Here is a 23,032-nt window from a genome sequence, read left to right as displayed (position 1 = left end):
TCGTATAGCCGCTGTTGGAAAGGAATCGAATATGTAGAAGATGCTTGAAAAGTAAAGAACGTGCAGGACCTGGAGGATTTATTCTGAAGAACAGTGGGCAGTTTAACTGCTCAGGACGAACAAGGGACTCGTGAAGAACCATCACAAAACATAAACACGTCATGTCGTCGATTATCCATGTAACGACACTCGGTATTAACAATCGAGCGTGTGTAAACTGGTTAATTTATGTAAATTCAGTATTACTGTGGACTATATGTATGTAAACATCTGTTATGTCAAATAGCTTATTCAGGACTCTAACTAAACAACAAAATGCAATTTTTACGATCCCTCTTATTTTTTGAATTATTAACATTTTGTGTATATAACGCGTATGTAAAATTGCGACCTCAACGTCATTTAAATTTTCGGACATGTGGACATTTTTGTCTTTGCTCGAGAAAGACGCCAAAAAAAAAAAAAAAAAAAAACCCACACAAAATAATTCTTCAGCTTTAAAGTGTATTGATCTAACAAAGTTTACAAAAGCTTAACTTACAATGATTATAATTTTTTTTTTGCCATAGCACAGATACAGAATTTGTTCAAAGAGGAACACAAGTGAGAAGTTAAGAAAACAGAACAAAAGAACAGTGAGATTTACAGAGTTGAACCGTCAGGACTACTTTTTGTTTGAGGAAACTTATTATTGTTATTTATTGCTTGCGAGTTATATGAAGTAATACGTTTTTGGTCATGTGCGTGTAAATAGTCCTCAAACAGGGACATGATTAAAAGTGAGATTAAGAGTGTGCTCAAAGATCTGGCGCTGAACTTCAGACACCTGGCTGGTGTTCGTGCCGATACGACCCGCCGGCGAACAACCGTCTTCTTTTATTCGTTATTAAAACCTTGTTCGCGAGCTGCTTCATTATTCACTATCAGTCTTAGAAGGATTAGGAAACTGGTTCTGTGCTGTTTCTATGAAGAATAAATAAAGAGTGGAGCGATTCTGTGAAATGAGTGCTGGCACGAAAGCGGTGCAGGAGAAATGTGTGGTTTGACAGACACGGTGTAATTAGCACAGGTTGATGAGTTCGGTTCTGCTGCAGAGAGGAGGACGCGGAAGAGTTTGGAGCGAGTTCGGAAATGAAGATGAGCGTTCAGTGTGAAAACAGTTCCTCACACACGTTCGACGGCGTTATATAATGCCAGTCTGTTACTTCCTCATGCATGCATGCACGCACACACACACACACACACACATCCCTCTTGGTTGCCTGCACAGGAATCTTCTCATCTTCAGTGCGAGATTAGTTGATGGGGGGAATCTCCTCCCCAAACTTAGCGAGATGAGCAGCATTCTTTGCTTCATACAGCACCTACACAGAGAGAGAGAGATGGGGAAAGGGAGAGAGACAGAGAGAAATGGAGAGAGAGAGACAGAGTGAGGGACAGTGAGGGAGAGAGACGGAGACATGGAGACAGAGAGTGAGAGAAAGACAGAGAGGGACAGCCAGAGGAACAGAGAGGAAGAGAGATAGAGAAAGAGAGACGAAGAGAGCGAGAGAGTTAGAGAAACAGAGAGAGAGAGAGACAGGGTGAGGGAGAGACAAAGAGACAGAGTGAGAGAAACAGAGAGAGAGAGACAGCGTGAGAGAGAGGGACAGAGAGAGGGAGAGAGCAAGATGGAGAAGAGAGAGAAAGAGAGACAGAGAAAGAGACAGAGATATAGGGAGGAGAGAGAGGGAGAGAGAGAAAGACAGAGATAGGGAAAGAGAGAGACAGATATGGAGATAGAGAAACAAAGAGAGCGAGAGGTGGGGAGAGAGAGAAGGACAGAGAGAGAAAAAGAGAGACAGAAAGACAGAGATAGAGAAAGAGAGAGATAGAAAGAGACAGCGAGAGAGAGCTATATATAAAGCTGTATAATATGAGGACTCATAAACATGTTCAGAAGTGAAGCGCGCTGATTTGAACTGTATTATACGGCACTGTGTGAAGGTCAGAGCTCATATGCACCCACCTTGTTGTGCACGTAGGACTCGCAGGAGTAGCACCACACTGATAGATCAGCAAAGCTCAGGACCAGAGGGTGAGAGGACAGCTGACCGTGGGCCACCATGTGCTCGTTCACAAAACGCCCACACAACACCTGCACAAAGACGAAACACACCCACACACACACACACGAACGACATCGCACCGTGCACTGCGGATAATTCTGCTTCACCCGTTCATCCGTTTATAAAAATCAACAACTGATACCACAATCACATTCAAATCTGCTTTATGTCAAGACCAGACCACATCATAGTAAACAGTCTTGCTGGGGTTTTTTTTTTTTTTTTTTTAAATTAGTATCTACGACTATATGTAGTTTTGTGCAGAAAACTCTGGCTCTAATAAACAGACAAAATAACTGTGTACACATTTAAACGATAATTCTAATATTTCAATTGTTGGATTAGGTTCATAAAATAAACCAGTACTGAGGATATGAGAGGATTTTTGTTTTACAGTCAGAGGGTTCACTGGCAGGTATTCAGCTATTCGATTCACCATTTCTGCAGCCTGAGACACTATTTCAAGTATTCGTTATGGTTTGAAACATTGCGCTGCTGCCATGTCACTGGCCGCCTGGATAACTCTAGGTGCACAGGTGTTCCTTTTATAGTGGCCGGTGATTATATATCTGAATAATTCATAATAATTAATCAGAAAGCTCGTCCAGTGCTACTTAATAATGTTTACTAAATGCACTGGCATTTCGACCTCTCTCCTACAGCACTGTCCTGTGATGAGCACCTTATAGCAGCAGAGGCAGATCCAGTTCTCCGTCTCGGCGCCGCACTCCTCGCACGGCCGGAACACGTCGATGCCCCCTGCTGGCACCGCACGCACTGACTCCAAGTGTGGGCACCACGCCAAAGGGTCCACTACGTACATCGTATCCTAGAAGGAGACGCGACAAGATGAGATCCTGGGATGCAGCAACAACATGGGTGACGTTACACACGAGTCACATGGCAAATCAGACGCGGTGTAGGACAAGAGGAACGTTAACCACAACGCTCAGTATATCATTTTATACTGATTTTTCCAGCATCCCTGTTACCACTCAAAAAAATGTTCCTCTTATACTAAAAGCATTTTGCCACTCATAACCCATGGTACTTTCTTTTATCCATTTACGGTTACATTTAACATTGTGGAACCTGTTAAACAAGTTCGCTTCTTCTATCACTTACATTACCAGCCTCTCTTTTTTGCATTCTTAAAATTAATAAGACAAAATGAACCGCAGCTTGTCATTGTACTACATTACCCATCAGCCCCAGCACGTCATATGACCATGCTCACATGTCCCACTGATCACTCACACCTGTTCTGTGTTACCCCTAATAAGCACCCCTATTTAAGTTCTGGTTTCTGTGTGTTCCAGTGTCAAGCTTTTTGTTGTCGTGTGTGTGTTTATGGTTTTTGTTTTCATAGTCTTAGCTGGTTTATCTGTACTTCTCACGACAAATAATCTGCGCTCGCACCCGCCTTCGCTTCCCGATCGTGACGATCACTCACCTCCCCCACCCACCCACCGTATCACTGGTTACAGTTTCTAAATCTGTCCCTGTCAAGAAGCTATCATATATCAGAAGTCCCCGTGTAAGCTGTTACTATAAAAACGATGTTTTAGAACGAAGGCATTCATTTAAACCTTCGTAACCGGATACTACTTTAAGAGCCGCCGTTACAGAAACTTAATCTTCCGGTCAATCAGATTCGAGATCTCAGCAGCGCTGTCGTGTAACGCACCACTCGAGCACTTTCCGATTTTTTTTTTTAAACATACCATGAAAATTTCAATTAAGAAAAAAAAAAAAACTCAACTTACAGACATCCTGACTCGTCCAAACGCTCTGCTCTGTACAAGAACAGCAGTATAGCGTCACTGCTCACTGTCCTCTACTGTCTATCCTACAGACATCCACGTCCATATATACCATTTCCTAACGCCTTCTGGAGCAAACAGAGCCCCTAGGAATTGTTCTGGCTGGGTCTTTGTAGTGTAACACACACGGCGATTGTGGACAAAGCTAACTAAAGCCCTCGAAATGAACCCACTGACAATTGCTTTTGAGTTCTGCGATTCACCCGAAACGCAAAGTCAGCAGGAATTCGAGTTGTTTATCCTCTCGATCCTCGAAGTGCCTCGCAGGCATCTAGTGCGGCGCTTTCCAGCCAGTGTACCGTAAGGTATTTTCAAATGTGCGTTTGGAAAAAAAAAAAGCCTAAATATCGATAATATGTAATAAAACCAAACAGTTCTTCGTCATCAACCGATTTATGTGCTCTCACATGGTCGTGTAAACGCAGCTACGGTACATGATCCCTGTTGCCAGTGTAGAAATCGATTCTTTTCCAATATCAGCACATCCTGAAGTGTTTTGCTGGCAGGCAATCCTATATAGTATATGATGATACATATTGTTTATTATTCAAATAGTCTTTAAACCAGCCCCAGCAGATGGCTGGTTGTTGACTGGATGAATGAATCAATTTATCCATTGACTGATTCACTCTTTCTTTCACGAAAAAAAAAAAAAAAAAACGTGGGAATCACTACTGACGTCAAATTTCCACGTGAAACCTTCCGATATATTATTAAAACAATTCAATTCAGTAAGACGATAAACTGCGCATTGATGGGCAGTTACTGGGTGTGCTGTGAGCGATGTATAAAGAATAACGGCGTAAATGAAGTGCATAGAAACAGAGAGATCTGAAAAAAAAAACCTCGGTGACTTCCGGAAGAGTAAAACCGCGACTGAAACTTGTCACGGATGTGTGAAATTACTCGTCAAGTTTAACACGGATGAAAGGCAACGGGACGTGTCAAAAATAAGCTTCGACGATTTTAATACCTGCCCTTCGGTCGTGTTAATTCACGCACGTAATCGTTGTTCCCAAAGACTGCGATGAATCACGATGCAGGAGCTAGATGAATCCGTTTTTTTAACCCCCGTTTTTCCTCAGATTGCACACGCGTTAGTGCAAACGCTCAAAATGGACAACACCCGATCATCCGCAGACCCTGTTAGTGAATCGTCTCACGTGGGGTTTTTTTTTTTTCCGATTACCTTAATAATAAATCATCCATTTTACATGTTCAAGCGCACATCAGAAACTCGTGCACTTTTAACTGGTAAAACCTGAAAATAAACTGGAAATCTTAAGGAAAATCCTTGTTAATTAAGCAGTAGATAACACAGAGGGGCCGAAAACTTTATCATCACCCCCCGGGAGAGATATCGTACCCCGGCCACGTCCGCGGCGCTGCACACGAGCTCGAAGACGGATTTCTTCGTGTAACCACACGCTCCCTCCAGCGCAGGACTCTCCTGATCACACACTGCCCCGGCGTCCGATTCTTCCGCCTGTGGTTCTGACTGCAAGGTGTGAAAACAGAAGCCATGAAGAAATGAACACATCCCGCATCAACTCGAGTTTCTAAATTAGGTTTACCCTTCAAAAACGGAACGGCGGTGCTGTTTACCTGTTCCTCCTGTTTGCTGGGCGTGGACTCGGCTTTTGCATCACCGTCTACTATACCGCTTTCTATCACGGGGACAGGCGACACCTCCTGCACTTCTGTGGAGTCCCTCTGTGGGCTGGGCTTCACTTTAGGTCTAGCCCCGCCCACAGGGACAGAGGCGGGGCTGGAACTGGCAGATATGGTAGATGTGCTGAGGTCCAGACAGCGCAGGCCTTGAGTGAGCTCGTCTAGCCCCGAGTCCTCCTGATCAGTATTTGGCGATGCTGGTGAAGTCGTCACAGCGGTGCGTTGGTGCTGCTGCTGAGGGGTGACCTGAGGAGGAGAATTTTTGCCTTTTCCTGCTGGTGTGTGCTTGGTCTTGGGTTTAGGAGAAGGCAAGGACAAACGCAGAGACTCTGGAACTGAGAAAGAATAAAACAGAGAGGCGGATAAAGTGTTTTGTCGATGAATTAGTCTTACATTTTGCCCTTTATGGTCTCGGCCTCACTCTGTATTCTGAGAGATCTCCAGTAGGGGGCGTGTGCTCGCAGGACGTTGTTGATGCTAATGGAAGCGCTGGGGTGTGGAGGGGGCAGGGGAGGCAGCAGCGGGGGCGTGTCACCCAGGAGCATGCTGGTGCACATGGCCATGGATGTGGAGATGGACGTGAGGTTATAACCTCCCTATGTGAAAAAGGAGACAAGACACACTGCTTAGACTGACTTTATACGATCAAAAATATACGTCCAGGTGCAAAACAAAGCTGCTCAAGCATGATTAGTCCGACTAATGAGATTTTGTTTTTATAGTATAGTGTCCCCGTCACTATACTGGGGCTTTAAGACCCACACGGACCACAGGGTGAGTGTATACTACATATACACATTGCAAAGTCGGTAATTACTGAGGCTATAAAGGATTCAGTGCCACGGAACAGATCTGAGTACTGAAAACGAACTGTTTGAGTACGTTTCAATAGAAAAAATCCAGGATCAGATTTGAGACGTGGACTCACGCAGCGTTTTATGGAGAAAGCACTAAACCGTCACTCACCTCTAAAATGACAAGCACTCGTCCTGCTGCTAGACTCAGCAGCTGATGTGTGAGGTGGGCGTAGCACTCCGGGGTCACCTGGTACTTGCCTAACGGATCACCCCGAGCGGCGTCAAACCCGGCCGACACCAGCACCAGCTCCGGAGCAAACTGCAGCAACCCGCGAAACAGGAATCAGAACTTCTTTAAAACGCAATTGATTAAGATGCGATCGAGATATGTTTGCACGTGTGTGTGTGTGTGTGTTCACCTCTCGTGCTATCGGCATCACCACATGGTGGAAGGCTGCTAGATATTCCGGGTCGCCCATCTTGGCTCTGCTCCAGGGAATGTTGACGTTGTATCCCGTGCCTTTCCCTCGGCCCACTTTATCGTAATCGGCGTCTTCCGAGTAGGGGAAGAATGTGCCTTCATCGTAGCGATGGAGAGAGATGTAGAGCACACTGCAAGGAAAACGGTGCGGTCAAGTCTAGGTACTGATTTTTCACACACACACACACACACACTACACCTCATGGGACTTCTCATCTCACCTCCTTATTTTAGAACTCGTACACACAAACAACAATTCTTATACTGCACAATACTGCACAATGTGTGTGTGTGTGTGTGTGGACAAAAATAATACAAGTAAAGAATAAGTGTGTCTAAACTTTTGACCGGTAGCGTATGTGTAAATGTTTTATAGGCCAATCCGAACTAAAAATCCCTCCAGATTTATGTACAATGTGTAGTTAGCTGATTTTTTTATCCCCCATACTCACATGAATATTAATAAACGCACAACACCATTAAATTACCAAGAACATTCCGGGCACATTTGATTTATATTTACATTTATTGACGGCACGTGAAGTCAAAACCAACAAAGCGACGACGAAACCGTGAAAGAGCGCCTCCTAAGCACGGCATGCGCTAAAGCTTCCAGTAATGCAGCTCAGCCATCGCGGTGCATCGTATACCACTAACTCCTTTCATAGGGTGCCGTTACTTAATGTCTTAATTGAATGGCTAGTCTTATTTGTTGGAAATTCTGGGTTTGTTTTGGATAGTTTTCTTTTAAAGACATTAATATGAAACACACAAATTAAATTCATGCAACTTAAATAAAGTGATACGAATATTTTTTTTTTTTTCCCAAACGAGCTAGATTTTCATCAATACTGTGTTAACGACCCTGCATGTGTGTTACGAATGAATTTGTTGCGTTGCCCAATGTGTGGGCATTACTTACTGTACTGGGAATTCTTCCTAAGGCTCAGAAGCATGACTACTTAGTGAAGCACTAGATCGTGAATAATGTGCAGTTCTGCTCACTTGACATGTTGCTTAACATTTGCACACGTACAACAGAAGTACCAAGGGTCTGATACATGACCAGAATCCTTCCCCACCTGTCATCATCCTCAAAAATGTGTTGTGTGCCGTTGCCATGGTGCACGTCCCAGTCGAGGATGAGGACGCGCAGGGTGTTGTGGGTAATGCTCTGAGCATAGCGGGCGGTCAGGGCAGCCGTGTTGAAGAAGCAGAATCCGCAGGCGGTGTCTCTCTCTGCGTGATGCCCAGGGGGGCGTACGATAGCCACACCGTTCCTCACCTACACACGAACGCAAGACACACAGACGTAAGCCACGAGAGGCAAGATCAGAGGAACTAAACCATTTCACACACCGATGTCCTGCTCTGAAACTCTCAATACCGTCAGTATTCTTCCAATATATACAGTCAGCTCCAGAATTATTGAAAATAACAATAATAATAATAATAATAATAATAATAACGTATATACACTCACACATAAACAGCAATTTAATAGGAACGCCTGTTCATATCGAACGTCAGAACACGGGAAAATGTGATCTCAATGACTCAATGGCTTTCAGAAACAGCTGATCTCATGAGACTTTCTCTAGAGTTCACACAAAATAGTTCAAAAAACGCAGAAATGCCTGGTTAAAGAGAGAGGGGTCAGAGGAGAATGGCCAGACATGTTCAGGCCGACAGGAAGTCCATCGTAAGGGAAACAACCACTCTTTTCCAATCTTCAACCATCCAGTTTAGGTGATCTTGTGGCCACTGTAGTTTACATATATACTATATTGCTGCTCTGTGTGTGTGTGTGTGTGAGAGTGAGTGAGTGGTGAGTTAGTGAGAGAGACCCACCTGACCAGTGAGGATGGACTGAGCTACACTGAAACATGCTCCAGCTGCCAGGAGTGCACACTTATAGCTCTCTTTACTGATGTAGATGGAATTATATTCGTCTCCGAGCCTGTTCAGGTCTCTGGGCTTCATCTGCTCGGTGCTCTTTATCGTAGCGATGTGCTCTGATCTGATCGAAAGAAAGAGAGCGAGAAAAAAAAAAAAGGGAGTGTGAGAGAAAAAGAAATGCGTCCAAAAAGACATGTGCAAAGACGGACACTTTGTGTACTCGGTCTTTTTTCCTGCATTTTATTCAATTTCTCATGTTTTACCCGTGACAAAGTGCGAGCTCGTCCTCTGTGGCTAAACGAGCCGGTATCCGCTGGCAACGGTCCACGAGTCCCAAATCCTCATGGTGGGAGAAGATCCGGAAGATTCTCTGAGGGAGCTCAACGTGATGGCTGAAGGGGTGGATGCACACATACGCACACCATACTCATTTTTTTTTATTGATATAGCAATTTATATATATATATATATATATATATATAAAGAGTGTGTTTTCTCACCTGTCCCACATGTTGTGATGCTCCATCATACGCTCGTCATAAACGAGTCCGGTAACTTTCACGGAAGATTCCAATTTCTCCACACATACGGCTGAGGGTAAGGGCTCTGCCTCGGATAGAGGGCCTCCCTCTGAGGGGAAACACACAAACACACACACATATATATACACAGAGCAATGATAAGTTCCATCTACACAGCTCTGACTGAGGTAATGTACAAAATGGTGAGAAAACAAAAACTGTACTCATTATATAACCAGTGTGTCTCGTACAAGCATACAGTAAAAACTATATCGGTGTACAATTACTGACCATACAGCTCATCTATTGCTAAATTGGTTTTTAAGCATTACTGACTGCTTTATTATTGTTAGTGCACCTTGAGAGCTCATCTTTAGACATGTACAGTGTTTTTAGTTGTCCTCTAACATTCATAACAGTCATAACAACGCTTTTACTGGTCCTAGCAAGTATCAGCTAACTAGCCTAGCTTGCTTTATAGATTAGATTTAGCATTATCAATAATAAACATAAACTAAAGACTGGTGTAACTCCGATGATGAGGAGCTTGTTTGCCTCCGAATTTGAGCTGCTCGTGTGACTTGTCTGTATGCGGCCCCAGTTAAAGTGGAACGTCCCAAATATTCGCAGTTCAGCATGTCGTAAAATATATGCTGCGACCTGATTGGTCACTTCTGTGAAAAGTGTGAATGCGGTCTAACTGCGGTTGGCTGGAGATTTTTACTTCATGGACTATTTCCCAAACCGGCAGCGACACTGAGGTGTTTAAATCCTCAGTAAACACGGCTGTACCTGATACATTTCTAGCAGCACCGCACGTTCTACCATGTCAGTGTCACTGCTGTGCTGAGAACGAACCAACTCCCACATAATATCCGCTTATTGATGGTCATCTGGTGGTAATTTTCCAGTATGAGTCTTCTATATGATCGATATAACTGACAACTTGTAGTAAACGTACTGTAAATGTAGACTGGTTCAGACTTACCCAGAGTCTGCAGGCTGGTCCAAAACGGATACAGAGCAGAAACTGTCTTAGCGATGGACTTTAGAGCACTGGAACAGACAAGCGCAAAGAGAAATGAAGCACGGTGGTGGAGGCATTATGTGTTGTAGAGAAAGAACAAGGTGATGTAGCCATGTCTGACCTCTCACTCGGAGCTCCTGGCGAGTTCAGATGAGGGCAGGGGTCACCCAAGAGTGACCTCAAACTAGCACAAGCCGCCTCTGCTGTGGCCTGCAGGTTATATCCTCCCTGAACAGGAACATACACAAGCAAGGTGAGTACGAGACAAGACAAGCACATCCCAAACAATCTGTGTGCTTTTTCTAATACGTTAGCGCTCCTATAGTAACAACTATGTGTAGATGCACAGGGTCTTGTACGGTGGACGCGGTCATTATTCAAACCTAACCTTAAACAGATTTATCAAAGGAAGACTTCTCAGTACCATGACAAGTTGAATTTTTGTGTCAGATCAGCTTCAACTTCATTTTATTTTATATGACGTTATATCATTAGCTGAAATTAAACACATCACAGAGAGATGTTGTACCTCCAACGCGAGCACGATCCGGCCCTCGGCCAGACCCATCAGCATGTGGGTCAGTACAGAGAAACACTGGGGACTCGCACACATCTCACCCTAAATACACACACACACACACACACACGCACGCGCATACTATTCTTGAGCAATGTTACATTCATAGTGCTACATGATACATACATGATATGTGAGATATATTTATTTATTTACTGTAGAGAGAAAAAATTGTGGTTTTAATAAGCACAGCACACCTTCGGATCACCAACCACAGCGTCAAAGCCAGCGGCTACTAACACAAGTTGAGGCTGAAACTGTAACACACACACACGTACACACACACACACACCCACAGAGATGAATAGAGATAAATAAATAAATATAGTAAGAAATAAAACAAAGTAAAAAAAAAAAAAAGGAACATAAAAAGTAAAGTAAATTGATGTAAAGAAAAACAAAGAAAAAAGTAAAGTAAGATAAATAAAGAACATTAAGTAAAAAGTGAAGTAAATTAAGCTAACGAAAAAAGTAAAGTAAAATAATGTAAAGAAAATTATTAAGTAAAAAGTGAAGTAAATTTAAGTAAAGAAACAATTAAATAAAATAAAGTGATAAATATAAAGAAAAAAGTAAAGTAAAATAAATAAAGAAAATTTTTAAGTAAAAAGAAGTAAATTAAGGTAAAGAAAAAAGTTAAGTAAAATAAAGTAAAGAAAATTATTAAGAAAAAAGTGAAGTAAATTAAAGTAAAGAAAAAAGTAAAGTAAAGAAAAAAGTAAAGTAAAGAGAAATGTAAAGAAAAAAGACAAATAAAATGTAAAAAAAAAGTAAAGCAAAATAATGTAAAGTAAAAAAAAATATAATTACGTAAAGTAAGAAAAAATCATGAACATAATCCAACTATTGAAATACTGGGAAAATCTAAAAATATTTTACAAAATAGTAATGATACATTTATGTATTATTTACTTATTAGATTAGAGGACTCTAATTATTTCTGAACCTTTAATGCACAGAACCCAAACCAGTTACACTAAATTATGAATTTAAAACATTTTACATCTGATTAAAAAGCACTTTTCCTAATTTTATTTCCTGTAAGAATTCAGTGACGATTTAAATCCACTCAACTGACGCAACCAGTGAAATAGACTTAAAAATAAAATAATAAATTCATATTTACAACAGTTATAACAAATTTGAGAGTAGCTAATTGCCACCTTCCTCATGTCATTGCAGTAATACTGATAAATAAATGATAATAAAATCATAGACGGTCTGGCGTCACGGCTGTAGGTGAGAGATTTGAGAAGTGTGCTCAGTACCTCGTAGGCTACAGGCAGCAGAATTCTCTGGAACGCTGAGACGTAATCTCCGTCCTCCATCCCTGTCTGAACACCAACACACACAGCGATGAAAAAACTGAGCGAGCTACTAATTCGCTCTGCACATCCGGGTGTGTGTTTTATACATGAGCAAGCTTGCGTTCGTTTTTTTTACCTTGTTCCAGGGCACGTTGATGTTGTAGCCCTCGCCTGGTCCTGAACCCACAGCGCCGCTGTCTCCCTCGGGCAGGTGAGGCCAGAACAAGCTCTCCTCGTACCGATGTACGGAGAAATACAGGACACTGCAACGGGAAACAAAGACAGTGACAGAGAGGGAGAGATATATAAAACAGCAGATAAAAGTAAAGTAATAACATACTTACATAATAGCAACATACAATTTAGCATGATGCTAAACTGATGCTACACTGCTGGCTCTAAAGGACAGCTCCACTCTGAACACATTAAACATGTTCAGAATTGAGATATTCGGTGCGAGTTTGTTAGACGCTGCTGTGTTTTCATTATTCCTGCCTGAAGTTAGCGGTCGTTGTTATTGTTAGTTACAATCAAGTTCAACAAGAGGAAACATTTTTAAAAATCCCACACATAAACGGAAAACTTAGCGACGTTTTGCCGATAGCGCCTAGAGACAAAAGCGCGAGAGTGTCTCTTCTCGATCGCCATTTTCCACTCACGATCAATGTCGTATTGATGAGAAATCCAGCGCAGTGGACATAGTGCACACGCTGGACTCAAAGTCCCAAAATGCAGTGCAGCTGTACGACGTATTTACAGCAGAAACGCGACACAGCTAGCCAGTTAGCGTACAAATGAGGAGGTGAGTGAGCTGGACAGACTAAAGGACTAAAGCGCCGCTGCACTGCTCTCTTCATGTAGAGATGAAGCGAGGGCTAAATCCCACTGCACCACTTTCAGCAGGTAGTCAAACGGGATTGTGGGTGATGTAGGACACCAGAGTGAGAACACACCGGCATGTTGATTAATTGATAAAGTTTAATATGCAAGTGGTTCAGGGTGGAATTATTTTATTGCCCTGAAAGCTGCACTCACACGCTGAACGTTTTGTTGATGATCGGTCGTGTAAGTGAAGGTAGAGAAGGAAGGGTGTAGATTTGAATTTTGGTGGGACTGTTTATTTAACAGAATGCGACAGAGCTGCGTGTACCTGGGATCCTCCTGGAAGGCGTACTGGACTCCCTGACCGCGATGCACGTCCCAGTCCACAATCAGAACCCTGCGACACAAAGCCACACACACATTATATAAACTGTTTAAATCTGAACAAAAGCTCATCACAGCAGAATTCCAGGAGAATCCGCTCTTACCGCTGGACGCCGTGCTGTTTCCGAGCGTAACGCGCCGCCACCGCGACGTTATTAAACATGGAGTATCCGTTCATCAGCTCAGCCTGGGCGTGATGTCCTGGAGGCCTGCGACGGAGACGATAAAAATCACAAAACGCAGCGTTTCCTGCTTTAACACACCTGACTGAATCTCGTCACCGATTGAAAGGAAATCTTCATGGGTTTATGGCCTGATTGCTGTAGGGGAATCACAGTGTGTTGATTAATTAAAAGAACTTTTTTTGCTCTCTAAAATATGTACTGTAACTTATACAGCAAAGTAGTTTTGGAATTAAGACTAAAGATATTATCTGCATTTCTTTTTAAACACACAGTAACAAGAAAAAAAAAAACATTATAAACCAATCGATCTGTGACATGAAGATCACAGGTGAAACACTGTCTGAATGAGACTGGGCTATTTTAAATGCTAATCAGTTAAGAGCTGGTTAGCCAATGGGTTTAAAAAAAAAAAAAAAAAAAAAACATTATCAGTGATATCTTAATTTTTCATGACAAAACACTAAACGCTAACTAAAGAACACACCTCCTACGCCTAATATATAACAAAACGTAATGAGAAACGTTTCACAAAGAACAGAGTGACCTGGACAAAGGTGAATCGTTTAACTTGTACGAGTTGAACTACAGTGATGTTATTGCAAGCACACCGTGTACAAAAAACGTGCTCAGTACAATATTGTTCTTAAATGCTGCTGCTAAAAAGCTGTTGTAGCTGTGAGAGGTTCAGCCAGTGCACGTTTATTTTGCCAACGTCAGAGAAGAAGAAGAAAGGCCTGTAATGGCAATGCGCATTTGCAAGAGATTTGCATTTAGGAGACAATTCATTTAGGAAGGAAATGATTGCATTTTGGTAACATGAAAATATATTAGGGAAATTTGAAGAGGACGACCAAAGAAAAAACTAAAACCTTCAGTTTTTACTCAGTAACACCATTCCAGCTGTTTGCTGTAAATTTTTATCTGATAAATTTAGACTAAAATGAACAATAGCCAAATAACAAAAATTTGAGGAAATATTACATATTAGAAATCTGCCTAAAACTATTCTGTTTTCAAGGTAAAACTAAACTAAATCCAAAGTTAATTAAAACTGAAAACTCTTACAACCAAGAGACCATGTTCAACAGCTGGATTTAAGTCAAATAAATACAAAGTATTAGAACAACAATACAAATTGTTGTACTGGCTACGCCCAATTCTTGTGCAATTGCTCTGACAGCGTTTCCCTCTTTGCTCAGCTTCAAAGTGGCTTGATTTTTTTTCTCCCATAGACAGCTCTCTGGTCTTCATGTTGGTTTAATTCTTTTAACAAGAAATGCAGTCTTCATGGGTGAAACCTAGGGCTCAAACCAAGAGTAGACATTCAGAGCTATTAATTCTCTAAACGATCGATTTAGCAGGACAAACCCGGGCAGCAAGAAACACCTATCAGTCACACGTTCCAATATTTATGATCACTTGAAGGAAAAAAAAGAAGTGTCGGTTCAAATTAGAGGTGCCGTGTTTTAAGTTGTTTAACACGTCTAGATGTAAATATGAAGAAGTAAAAAAAAAAAGCTGAAATTCTGATCTATATGATCTATCTCATATTCATCTTGTGCTCTTAAACCCAAATGTTTTCAAAGTATAGCGAAAACAACAGAATTGGCCTGGCTGTTCCAATACTTTCGGAGGGGGCCGTATACATAATAGATTGATATGAATAAATGAGTAAAATATGCGACTGAAACCTGCACACGGCGAAGCCATTGCGAAGCTCCGATGTCATCACCTTGTCGACCAGCTGGAGGACAGAGCCGGTGGCTAGACAGGCACATGAGAAAGAGTTCTACACACACACACACACACACACCATACAGACAAACACAACACACCCCAAAATGAACCCACTCTGTCCAACACACCCCATCCTCATACTCAGGACGTGAGACGTGTACGTGGAAGGTCTTACAGGATGGAGGTAGATGGAGTCATAGCGCTCAGAGACACACTTCAGCTCCTCTTCCGTCATCTTCTGAGTGGACCTCATGAGATCAACGTATTCCTTCCTGACACGCGTAAGCAACGTGACAAACATTCAATACCACCCACAAAACACACGGTCGTTGCAGCACTGTTACTGATCGTACATTATCAGAAGACTTACGTGTGAACCAGAGACAGTTCCTCGTCTGATGCAGCTCTTGTCTGAAACACGAACAGAAGCAGCTGAGGAAATGTTGAACTTACTGTAGCTAACACAGTTAACGTGACCTACACGTTTTCCGTCACAATGACACGGACAAAACAACAGCACACTGTAACTGTATTGCTACACACTGTGATGGCGATGTGTCTTGTCTGAGACACGTGAGCAGGAGCTGTGTTTCTCACCTCCACCCGCACGCAGCGAGACAGCAGCCCCTCCGTCTCCATCATCCCTACTATAGCGGTCACTCTCTCCGGACACTCGGGGTGACTGGAAGGACAACAACGCCCGCAAAACTTCATAAAGGATAAGCTCAAGTGTCCGAGTGATTAGACGGCAAGAAACCGAATGAATATTAAAAGACCATCTGATATCCTTTCTAAAGTATTACAGTTCATATTAGAGTGCATCTCTGAGCAGAGTCACCTGGAGTCCCACAGGCAGTGATAACGGGCAAAGACGTCGGAGTAAACCAGGCCAGTTCCGGTTGCCTTCAGCTTGTCGTGCAAATCCTACAAACACATCAACGTATCTTTAAGTACCTTAAGGTTTAACTGCCACATCTGCCATCTATTAAACATCCTTGAACAAAGCTTAGAATACTGTATGACGATATTAATAATAATCGGTGATATGAACAAAATGCACATTTTATCATATCATAAAAAGAACCGTCTTGAAGGTCAATCAGAAGGTCTAATATAAATCTAAATCTAAACAGAAGAAAAGGGAGGAAACTAAAGAGTTTAGAAAAGTGTAGTAGAGCCGGTTGTCCACTAATCGTAGGGTTGGCGGTTCGATTCCCGGCGCACATGCCGAAGTGTCCTTGGGCAAGAAACTGAACCCCAAGCTGCTCCCGATGGCAAGCTAGCGCCTTGCATGGCAGTTCTGCTACCATTGGTGTGTGAGTTTGTGCGAATGGATGAATGCAATAGCGCTTTGGAACCACTTAAAAAAGCACTATATATCATTTACCATGTTATGACTGATGACCAGAATAAGGTAGCAAGGGGAAAAAAAGCGAGCTTTTACGTACCATGATTTTGAGTTTGCTGGTCATCTCCTCTTCTGCTTTGCCTCGGTTCCGTCTACCTTTATTTCTAGCCTCCTGGAGACTTGGTTTATTGCTGTGTTTGCTGTTTTCCCGCTGACACACACACGAGTTAATAACAAACAAATGCCACATCAGATTAAAATAAGGATTAGACTTTGAACCCTGATTCTCGATTAACTGTGTCAAACTGTGTCAATGTGACTTCTTAAATATTTGTGAAAATAAACAAGGGCTCTAAAGCTCAGACTGCGTTCACCATGTGGGCAATGAGAGGGTAAGCTCTATGAAAACTCCTGCCTGAGCTGATACTGACTCGATTTATTATTTAACTCTTTATTAATATACAGTAACCCATTAACACCTTCAGCAGGATCATTCCAGAAAATCCTGAAACCCTGCAGTGCAAAAAAAAAAAAAGAAGAAGAAGAACGGCTTCCACTACAAAACTCAAGTCTGAACATTCGAACTTGTTGTGCACATAAATCAGATATAAGAATACAGTTTAATGCTAAATAAGACAATGAACGTTTCTTACCTTGCCAGAGCTCTGTGGCGTTTTCTTTGGAGAGCGTTTCAAACCCTTTGGAGTTTGATCTGACGCAGGATCCATGATGATGCCAATTTCACAAGCTGTCAGCAAATCTAAACCTTTTTTGCTTAGCAAAAAAAAATTTGCCTGGTTATGTCAGGATTAAAACCAAAACCTTATTTCCATTGTGGGTTGAACTGCACTGCCCTCCACTAACATTGGCACCCTTGGTAAATATGAGCAAAGAAGGCTATGTAAATTTTTCATTACTGAAAAAAAAAAAATTATCATGGACTCAGGCAACAGATATTAAATGAAAACCTGTCCCAGTATTTTATAAAAACCTGTATTTTAAATGAAAATACTGCCTCTGGCAGAAAGCAGAAAGAGAAAAGACTCACAGCTGTTATCTTGGCAAAGGGAGGTGGCACAAAGTGTTGACTAAAAGGGTGCCAATAATTGTTGCACACCCACATTTAACAAAGATATATATATATATATATATATATATATATATATATATATATATATATATATATATATATATTTGATAAATCTGTGTTGTGTCTGCAATTGTTTGATATCTATGAGCGCAGAGATTTTTTGTGAATTTTTGGAACAAATGATTAAACAACAAAGACAATTTTTCACAGCCTTCTTTGCTCATATTTACCAAGGGTGCCAATATTAGTGGAGGGCACTGTACATCTCTATGAATTATAATTTTCATGTATTTATTTATTCTTAAAGTTGTTATTTATTCACTGTTGTACTAACACGGTTTGGAATTTATCTTAGCTATAATTCCTTGTTTTGCTTTTTTTTTTTTTTTTTTTTTTTTTTTAAAGGTTTAATCTTCTATTTTAGCTTTGATTATTCTAATATGCAGTGTTTACATCAATTATTTTTTGTCAATTGTTTTATTCTTTGTCTTTTTTTATTTTATTTTATCCAAAGCACTTTTACTCCAAATGAAAAGTGCTACATGGATTGAGATTAGTACTACTGTATCATTAAATAAAGGAATATAACAAAATATAATATTATATGCACACACACACACACACACACACACACACACACACATATATATATATATATATATATATATATATATATATATATATATATATATATATATATAAGCATGATGTCAAGGAAATGTCATTTCACATTTCACAAATGGAAATATGGAGTTTATTGTTTTGATGTTTTGAATGACATTGTGCATGGCTGTGTCTTTGACTAGGACCTAAACAAAATGCACGCAGTAATAATAATAATAATAATAATAATAATAATAATAATAATAATAATAATACTTTCAAAAACCTTAAGCTAGAAATATCACTAAATACACTTCATGTGTGTTCCTGTTTAAGCGTTAATGTTAAATGGAAAGATCATAATTAAAATAATCATACACTAAGTAACAATCTCTAAGATCACTTACTATTTGTCAAATTTTAAAAAATGTCTTGCTTGCTTGACTTTTCACTTGCGTTTTACCAGCCCCTCCAGCAAAAATGGGGTTTGAAATCCATTGTTTTAAAACCTGGGGATAACAGTTGAACGCTAAAGAGTGCATAGAAATCTGACCCGAAATGAGACACAAATAAAACACAAATCAGTTTAAAGCAAACAGGCCAATAAACCCAGGCTCTGTGTTTTCCGGCTAACGCGCTCAAACAGGTTCACTCACAGGGTGAATTACAATTCACAATATTAATCCCTATTGAGGACGCATAAATATTATAATTGTGTATCCTCCAAAGTGCGCGTATATAGGGAATATCGCTGCTTTTTGAAATTCAGCCGTCATGTCGCCCAGCTTTGTACGTGGGCATTTGGACGCGTAAAGATGACGTAAAAAGCAACCTTTTACGCCGCTAGCAATGCTGTAAGGGAGGGTTCAATTGAAATTATTAGATTATTATTATTATTATTATTATTATTATTATAGCTAATATATTTTTTGTAATACTTTTTATAGCTAGCATAGTTAAATAACAGAAACCATGTATACGCTTCCTGGAACTGTAGAACTACCAGCTAATTATATTAGCGATTGCTAATTGTATTTAAACGTATTAACATTAAATTGCTGTTATGTTTTCTGATATCTCCAAGGTTAAGCTCAAAGACCATTTATTATTTAAATCTAATTTTTATTTTTAGTTATTGTTGTTATTATTATCATTCTCATTATTTACAATTTTACATGTGCCTTTAAGCCCCGCCCTAATTTAAACTAAAAGCTCTCTTCGGATTGGCCAAGCCACTAGTTCAAACTGGAGCGCGCGTCTGAATTTATTTATTTAATTAATTGCTTTTTTTCCCTCTCCTTTTTCGTGCTTCATGATTGTTCCAGAAGACTTCGAGGTTTTTTCTATTTGACCAGCATGTTACGCAAAATGCACCATATTCACTAATATAGTCGACTAAATTGGTAGTTTTGCCACTGTCTGGTCCAAAAGATTAGTGGAGAACGTTTTATAGGCTCCTGAAATCCCACAATGCACTGCACTGGTCAGTGTTTAAATGATGTACCCTTTAGGAAGTAGTCTGTAGGTCCTCTTCTTTGGGTACATTTGAGAATAAAGTTATCCACCCGAACCCGAAAGGCTTAATTCAAAAAGCTAATGGCACACTATGTGCACCCTGTCCAGGCAAATTATATAAAATAATAAAAGTACAAAGATGTACCATCAACAGGTAGCTTGGTACATTTATTTCTGAGAGTTTAGGCATACAAGACAATAAACATGCAAAACAGGTCTTCAAAATAAGAATAGTTCTCTTAAGAATAGTTACAGGCAAAATCAGTTATCAAAGTAATTTGCATGCAAAACATGGAAAAAGGGAGGAGATGATGTGGGGTAATGAGAAACCTCTGTTTCACATCCAGGAGCTGGATAGATTAGTGTGGGAAAAGATTGTTGGCACACTGAGTACATACTGGGCATTGTGGTTTAAACATTGCCCAGTTCTTCTGGACTTGTAAGTATAAGGAAAGTGACTAGCTTGAAACAGTAAGACGTTTTGTGCTGCTATGATATACAGTAAATGGTCTCAGAAAAAAAGGCTTAACTGTATTTTGCCTTGTCACTGAGGTGGTACCATCAAAGTTACATCTTTTGTACCTGTAGTATTTATGTTTTAAATAATAACATTAATGTAGTGCACTTTTAAAAGTACAAAAACAACAACCTTAAGGACCACTGACATAACTTTAATTAGCTTTTAGAGTCATACTTTAAGCAACATGCATCTTTTCAAGTAAGAAATGAAGACTAAAGGTACAGGAGATGTATCCTTAATTGTACCACCTCAGCAACAAGGAAAGGTATCATTTAGTACCCTTTTTCCTGAGAGTGTATGAGAGATTTCAGCAGTTTTGATAGGATAGTGGGTACTACCAAAAATATCTCTAAAGAGCTTGCTGCAGTGTCTGAAAGATAAAGTGTACAGGAAGTGTCATCGTTTCTAAGAACTACATCCTTTATTCGAAGGATTCAAGGCCCAAGTGTGATGCTCTATACTCCAGTCCAGTTGGTGGCAGCAATGCACCAAATAATTAGTTTCCCAGCTGTCTTTAAAAGTCTGCTAGAAAAACAAGAGGCATACATGAACTGCAAAACCACATGGGGCCACTATTACTCCAACACCAAGTTTTTTTTTAATGTAAATCATTCTAAGCTTTATTTCAGTTACTGTAATAAAATTAAGGCTGCGTTGCTCTTGCTTATGCTCAGAAAGGTAAGCTGTGCGAAAACATTTTCTCAGATGTGACCCCGTGATCCAAAGACACAGTAGATAAATTAGAATTTAATATATACATCAATATCGATCCATTAAAAAAAAAAAATCACACTGATGTTTAGTGTATCCATTTGAATGATTTGATGAATAATTTCATTTCAGATTGATCAGTGTCAACATTTTGTACTGATGAGTCCAGTACATGCTACAGTACCAAAGGTCAGAAGGTCAAGCAGCCAGAAAAGTGGACAGCAGAGGGACAGCAGAGGTTTGTTAAGGAGAGGGTTATGACTAACCACTTACCACATGTCAGTTTGCATGGTTGTGCATGTGTATGTGTGTGTTTGTGAGTGAGTGTGTGTGTAAAGAGAGAGAGCGCGAGACAGTGTGTATGTGTGTGTGACAGGCGGGGTTGACAGAGCGAGGGGAGTGCTAACGGTCGTGCCCATGCGTCCGCCGGACCTGGCCTGTGGTTGCTAATCTCCATGTGTCATTCTGTTCCATTTCCCACTCATTTGGCCGCCCAGATAAACCCGGTGCACACTGAATGGAGGAAGCCAGCAACAGAAACCAGAGTGTGATGTGACACGCATGGCACCTCGAGAGAGAAAAAAAAAACCACCTATAGTGGCACATGACATCGACTGATGCCTCCTCATGTGCATCTCTCCTTCCCTTCTGCATTTTTTTTTTTTGACTCCGGAAAACCAAAAGCTGCCTGCATTGCACAATGGGGCACCAGTATAGGCCTGAGGAGCAGAGCTGTGTGGTTGTTGCTGAAAGAGTAAAACAGATGGAGGGTGAGGGTGGGGGGTGGGGGTGGGGGGGGCTGTTGTATCAAACCAGGGTTTTCTATTGTAAATAGGTTGTTTATACTTTTGTCCCTTTTGTCCATGGAGTCAGGGATGCTACACACCTGGTGGAACTTGCTGGAACTGTTTAAGATGGAAAGGCTAAAGAGGAGAAGCCGTGCAGTTGAAACGGGATTAAAAGCAGATTTTACGTCCTAGACCGATCTTCCTCTCTATTTAGCAATTTAGTCTAGAATTCTCTCAAATATGATGGGATTTGAGAAGTTTCCAAAAGCAGCCGACACACTTACCTGTACCTGGTCCCTTTCCCACACCCCAGCTCAAACATGCTTATTTGTCAGTGGTTAACGTTTTTTGGTTGCAAGGATGTGAGGAGAGAGTAGCAAACATCGGGGTTTGGACCCCATTAACAGGTACAACTGCAGCGAGTTCAGGACCAAGGACAGCAACCACCTAATGGGACGCTTAAGGTGGCTTGTGTCCATTGTGAGACACCCACAGGTGCCCAGTGGTACCTAGTGGGTACTAATATAGAGACCCCACTAGAGTCTAGCCAGTGGTGATCTATGTTGTATCCCATTCCCCACTTCCTGTCCCCATAGGATATCATTTTCCTGACTTCAACACGCTGTTTGTGACCGTATCTAACTGGCCCAGACTGCACTGGTGGACCAGAGCCCGTCCTGTTCTGGAACCAAATGGGACAGGAGGTCGACTCCAAAGACTGAATAAAAGGGGCAAGTTCTAGTGAAGGTTGGATTCAAAATGCTGCAACCAAGTCCTTATAATTTAAGAAGAAGCCTGAATGATAAACGATAAGGTCTCTGATAAACGATTATTTTCTCACCAGGGCTTCTTATATTACTGCCCATTTTGCCCCACTCAAAGATTTCAACGATTTACACTATTGTACACCTGGTGCACTTCCACCTTCTGAGTGGAGCACAGGGGACAGGCTTCACTGGCCTTCTACAACCCACAACCAGCATATGTTTCAGCAAGATAACTGATTCCTGGTCTTCAAGCTCAACCCAAGCTGCAAATTCTTGATAACCTTGAAGAGAGTGTACACTATCGGATCATCCCAGACATCTACCAGATCAGCCAACCAGGGTGTCAGAATG

The 23,032-nt window shown here is 41.0% G+C and overlaps 1 protein-coding gene across 2 annotated transcripts; it reads right to left on the bottom strand.

Moving 5' to 3' along the window:
• Window positions 1-484: 484 nt before the first annotated feature.
• Window positions 485-19,130, bottom strand: hdac6 (histone deacetylase 6). Of its 2 annotated transcripts, XM_017468668.3 has the most exons (28): window positions 18,788-19,130; window positions 17,341-17,461; window positions 16,788-16,898; window positions 16,178-16,263; window positions 15,937-16,021; window positions 15,710-15,750; window positions 15,515-15,611; window positions 15,294-15,391; window positions 13,522-13,626; window positions 13,362-13,430; window positions 12,348-12,474; window positions 12,173-12,238; window positions 11,102-11,161; window positions 10,857-10,946; window positions 10,449-10,555; window positions 10,289-10,356; window positions 9,280-9,409; window positions 9,043-9,171; window positions 8,732-8,900; window positions 7,963-8,165; window positions 6,819-7,011; window positions 6,569-6,718; window positions 6,024-6,198; window positions 5,537-5,937; window positions 5,298-5,429; window positions 2,791-2,937; window positions 2,009-2,137; window positions 485-1,364 (listed from the first exon to the last, which is right to left on the bottom strand). In XM_017468668.3, the coding sequence occupies exons 2-28, from the start codon at window positions 17,413-17,415 to the stop codon at window positions 1,296-1,298; spliced, it is 3,312 nt and encodes a 1,103-aa protein (XP_017324157.1). In that variant the 5' UTR covers window positions 17,416-17,461; window positions 18,788-19,130; the 3' UTR covers window positions 485-1,295. The 2 variants fall into 2 exon arrangements, with proteins under 2 accessions (XP_017324157.1, XP_053536408.1); XM_053680433.1 differs by lacking the exons at window positions 17,341-17,461; window positions 18,788-19,130 and adding an exon at window positions 17,167-17,196.
• Between the last annotated feature and the right edge of the window lie 3,902 nt (window positions 19,131-23,032).

The sequence above is a fragment of the Ictalurus punctatus genome, chromosome 5 (assembly GCF_001660625.3).
Source record: "Ictalurus punctatus breed USDA103 chromosome 5, Coco_2.0, whole genome shotgun sequence".
NCBI lineage: Eukaryota > Metazoa > Chordata > Actinopteri > Siluriformes > Ictaluridae > Ictalurus > Ictalurus punctatus.
The sequence above is the reverse complement of the archived record's forward strand: the minus strand, read 5'-3'. Positions and strand labels throughout refer to the sequence as shown.